The 4,728-nt window shown below is 46.4% G+C and overlaps 1 protein-coding gene across 1 annotated transcript in view; it reads left to right on the top strand.

Moving 5' to 3' along the window:
• Positions 1-218: 218 nt before the first annotated feature.
• The window catches only part of Trpv6 (transient receptor potential cation channel subfamily V member 6), a 15,766-nt gene continuing 11,256 nt past the window's right edge, over positions 219-4,728 (top strand). The window contains exon 1 of the mRNA XM_005363835.2: positions 219-361. Within this exon, the coding sequence (XP_005363892.1) occupies positions 234-361 (128 nt within the window). The 5' untranslated portion in view covers positions 219-233. The remainder of the gene's footprint in view (positions 362-4,728) is intronic.

Consider the following 4,728-nt stretch of genomic DNA (forward strand, 5'->3'; position numbering starts at 1 on the left):
GGCAGATCCCCAGCTCTGCCAAGTGGAACAAAGCAGGAGCCCTCTTCAGACTGGGGGCCACCACGGGAAGCCTCACCAGTTCCACAGGAGAAGGAGAAGACCCTAGACAGGAGACGGGACCTCTACAGAGAGAGGGCAGGGCGGCTCTTGGGGGTGCCAATGTGGCCCCAAGACCTAGCCCAGGCGGGGTCTGGCATCAGCCTCAGCCCCCCAAGGAACCAGCCTTCCACCCCATGGGGTGGTCACTGCCCAGGGAGAAGGGGTTAATACTCTGCCTATGGAACAAGTTCTGCAGATGGTTCCACAGACAAGAGTCCTGGGCTCAGAGCCGAGACGAGCAGAACCTGCTGCAGCAGAAGAGGTAAGTTTGCCATCTGCTCCTGCTCCTCTACCTAGCAGCAGAGCCTACACCCCACCCCCTCCCAGATTGCTTGAGTCTTCTTGGCACCCCTGGCTGGACAGTCTGTGCCCCTGGTCATGGGCTGGCTCCTGGTTATCACTTTCTCCTGAGTTGTGGCCTGTGGGGCTAGCTGGCCAGGATGTCAGGTGGGAGGCAGCCTGGACAAAGATGTTAGTTATCTTTACAGTCCCATTCAATCCTGCAGGCCTCTTGTGAGTACCTCCCCAGTAGCCAGGCACCTCATTGGCTCTTGTGAACCCTCTACCCCCCAAAGGGGATTGTGGCAGGATAATGTCTTATGTTTCTGTACTCCATGTTCCTTTAGCAGTCTAGGGCAGAAACACATTTATATATAAGCATACATGGGGGAATGAATGAGAGAGTGATTGAATGAATAAGGCAATAATAAAATATGGCAAAACATGTGAAATTGCATATAATTCCTGTGGATTTGTCTCAGCCAATGGAGGGATTTAAAGACCCAGCAAAGCTCAGTTGCAACCTGCAGTGTCTTCCTCTCTACTGGTGGGTTCGTATGACCTCCTGGTCAGAATGCCTGAGATGCTCACCCTGTTGCCTTTCAATGTTGGGGGTCAAGGAGAGAACCTGGAGTTTGATCCTTTAGGAAATCTCACATTGTGCTTCCATTCACTGAAAACTTTATTATCCTCACTCGATACCCACTCCTGCCTCAAACACCATCTTAGAGTTGACTTTGGGAGCAGGAGTAATAGGAAACCCATTGGACCTGCGACCCACCCTGTGGCGGTCTGCTTTTGACATTGTAAGTTAGGCTCCCCACCCAGCTGCTGACGCTAAAGGGAGTTGTGCTCTGGGGGGCTCCTCCAGGCTTTGCAGAAGCAGGTAGCATGTATTCACAGAGGAGAAAGCTGAGGGTTTTGTCTTTGGCTTTTTTTCAATCTCTGAATGCAGGGCTTGTCTTAACCTGGCTTGAGGGCTGTCTGGGATTTCCTAGACTTTGGATTTAGTAGTCCCTGATGGGATGTGCCCCTTCTTAGAGTTGCGGCTTTCCTGTCTCTCACATCAGCCACCCACCTCTCTTCCCCAGGGCTGGGAGAGTGGGGGCCAGGGCACATGTCTGGCTGATGACGTCTTAAGGCAACAGAAGGGCATTGTTGTTAGAGAATAATTCTTCATTGGTTTCACTTCTCCTCTTCCCACTCAGGACCCTGTTGCTGGGGGCATTGGGCACAGACTGCAGAAAGGTCAGGGGTTTTGAAGGGGGTAGGTGAGGTTGCTATATCTCCTCTGCAGGAAGAAGTCCTCCAGAGGACCTGGGCCTGAGCAGGCAGCCTGGCTAAGCATATGATATTTGCATTCATCTAGTCTGCACCCATTTCTTCCCACCATCTGGTGGCCTCCTCTGTGTATTGGGCTAGCAAGATCTAATGTCACCAGTAGTCAGAGGGTTCTCTTCTCCATTTTCTGATCTTCAGATCTATTTCTCTAGTTTTTTGACCTTCTGCTTCCCAGACACTTGTTGTCCATGGCAGTGACCTTCTTTGGGTGTTCCTTCCCGGAAGGATATGAAATTTTCTAGGAGTTTCTTGGACTGTTAGCTCAGCTATGCACAGGGAAGGCATGCTGGAAGTCAGACAAGTTGGGGGCGAGCACTTAGATAAGAGCTATGAACCGTGAAAGAACCCCATCCTCTGTGGGCACCCTCGTCCGTTTTATCCGGTATAAAATCAAACGCAGGCTTTGGAGGGAGGGGAATTCTGTCAGCCCATAAGAACGAATCGGACCTGAAGATTAAGAGGGAGTCCCAGAAAGGAATTCTGGGGTAGGACCAGGAAGGATTTCATGGAATAGAAGGTGGTCTCACCAGAAGGCAAAGCTTTCAGAATTCTGCAGGATGAGCAGAGGTGAAGCAACCTTCTGCTGTGTTCACACTTCTCTTGAACTCATGCAACTCTCTAATTTAAATCCTTATTCGCTGAACGCTCAACTCTTTCCCATGTCTTCTGTCCTATTATTTCTCATTTCTGTATATCTAATGTATTAAACACTGACTGAGCATAATACATACTCCACTGGGGTTGTGGAAAAAGTACTTGATATGTTCTAGCTTCTTAAAAAGTTCACATTCTGATGGACAAAATGTACCAAGGTCTATGCTGTCCCTGCGTCTCTTCAGATTAAAGCAATCTCAAAGACAACAAAGATATATTGTTGCTTGTGTGTGCTACAAAGTTAGGTTCATGGTAGTTTCATCAATGTTGAACATGCATAGCATTTTTTCCTTTGTTGTCATTTCTAAACAATTACTGCACAATAGCAATTTATATGTAGTTTATATCCCACTAAATATTATAGATCACCTAGAGATAATTTAGAGTACAGAGGGGGAAGGTAGGCAGTGGTGAATGCCTACACTCCCAGTCCTGGGAATACTGAAGCACAGGACTGATATGCTCAAAGCTAACTTGGACAACACAGTGAGACTTGTCTCCAAAATTTCAACAGTTAATAAGTAAGTTGAACATCACGGTCTTCACTTGTCACCCCAGCACTTGGGAGGCTGAGGCAGGAGAGTCATTTAATATGTTTAACATGTAATCCAAGTTTAACATGGACTACACAATGAGTTCCAGCCCAGCCTCGGCCACATAGTAAAGCCATATCTTAAAGTCTACTAGATGGATATATAAATGACATGCAAATATGATATCACTGTTGGGAAGGTACTAGAGCTTGTATGGAATGTTATAGAACCAATGTCCTACAGATTCTGGAAGAATAACCGTACTTAGGTTAAAAGTGAGAGCACAGTGAAGGTCATGAAAAGGTTTAAGGAAATGTTGAGTGAGCAGAGAAGGAAACTGTCCTATCTGTTATCTGATTTCTGCTAGTGTGGGGTGTGCTGGGAGCTTCGCAGAGGCTGCCCAACCTGACTTCCCACCCCTCCTGTGCTGACGTTTTTTACTCCCTGGGAGGACAGGGAGCCATGCTGGACTTCTGAGTTGGGTTACACAGATACCTGTATAAATGACCTACGTGAGTTGAAGTTTCTGTGCAAACTCAGCTCTGACACGTCCTGTAGACTTCAGTTCTTGCCTTGATAGGCACATACACACATGGCTGTTGGCTTGCTTGCCAGTTAAGAAACAGTTTAGTTCCAAATCTTGAAATAGCCATATTCTCCAGGTTCTGACTCCCTCATCTCATCGTCAGGAGTCCAGCTGGAGGGACGTGGCCCATGAGTGCCCAGTGTAGGCCATGTTCCCACACATGACTGCTCTTTCTCATCTGTGGTCATTGCTCTGGGCCTACCCCCCACCCCCACCCCAAGAAAAATCAGGAAGAGCCATAAAAACTAGAAGAACCACATAATCTAGTGGTAAGCCCTGGGGCTACGCTCTTGGGAAACAAGTCTGCCTTTAACCCTGTGTGATGTTCTGGCAACAATCTGACCTTACTGCCTCAGTTTCTTTTTATTAAAAAAAAAAAAAAACCAGGGAGAATTATTCAGCTGGTGTTGTATGGCTGTGGAAAGCAAAAGCAGAACTAAGTGATGTTACCTTGGGAACTGACAGGCACACGGAATTATGATAAAGCAACTACTGAGGATGACAGGAATCAGTGGGGCTATGGACTTCCTCCTAACAGAAATGAATCCAATCAGAATGACAATGTATGCTCCTGGCACCCACATGGCGTTACCCCTCCGTCTACACCCAGCCTCTACAGACAGATGAGAGGGTAATTGCAGGGAAGCTCCTGTCTCTCCTCCCCACCACACACACTTCTTACCCTGATTAAAACAAAGAACAAGGACAGAGAAATGGTTAATGAGGCACTTGTCTCAGCTCAGACTCTGATCTGGTTGGACAGATCACTTCTGAGTACTCACCCCGAGATTCCATCTGTTATGCGAGCATGTTAGATTCCATTTAAACACAATTTCTACTCTCCTGATTTGAACATTCCTTAAAACTCTTTGGATCATTCCTTGTTTCCCAGAGGAAAGGACAGAGCATGACTAATGTACACGGCACACATAGACTTACATGTTTGTAAGAGCCAGAAGCAGAGGACAGGAGGAGCAGAAGTTATGGAAGAGGGAAGTCAAAGACTCTCACTTGGAGACACAATGTTGACCTTGAACAAGAAAACACTCACTTATTTCCCCAACAACAACAAAAATATAATACATTTTGCATCAAAGAAGCCTATTACTGAGTTTTCCCCAAGTCATCGTGGAACTAGGCTGTTCAACTTTATACTCAATTGCAAAGTAGAACAAAATGTTGAAGAACCTGGAAATATCTTCTTTTTTATTTTTATTTTTTTTTAATTTATTTATT

Source organism: Microtus ochrogaster, linkage group LG12 (genome assembly GCF_000317375.1).
Source record: "Microtus ochrogaster isolate Prairie Vole_2 linkage group LG12, MicOch1.0, whole genome shotgun sequence".
In the NCBI taxonomy this organism is placed as follows: domain Eukaryota; kingdom Metazoa; phylum Chordata; class Mammalia; order Rodentia; family Cricetidae; genus Microtus; species Microtus ochrogaster.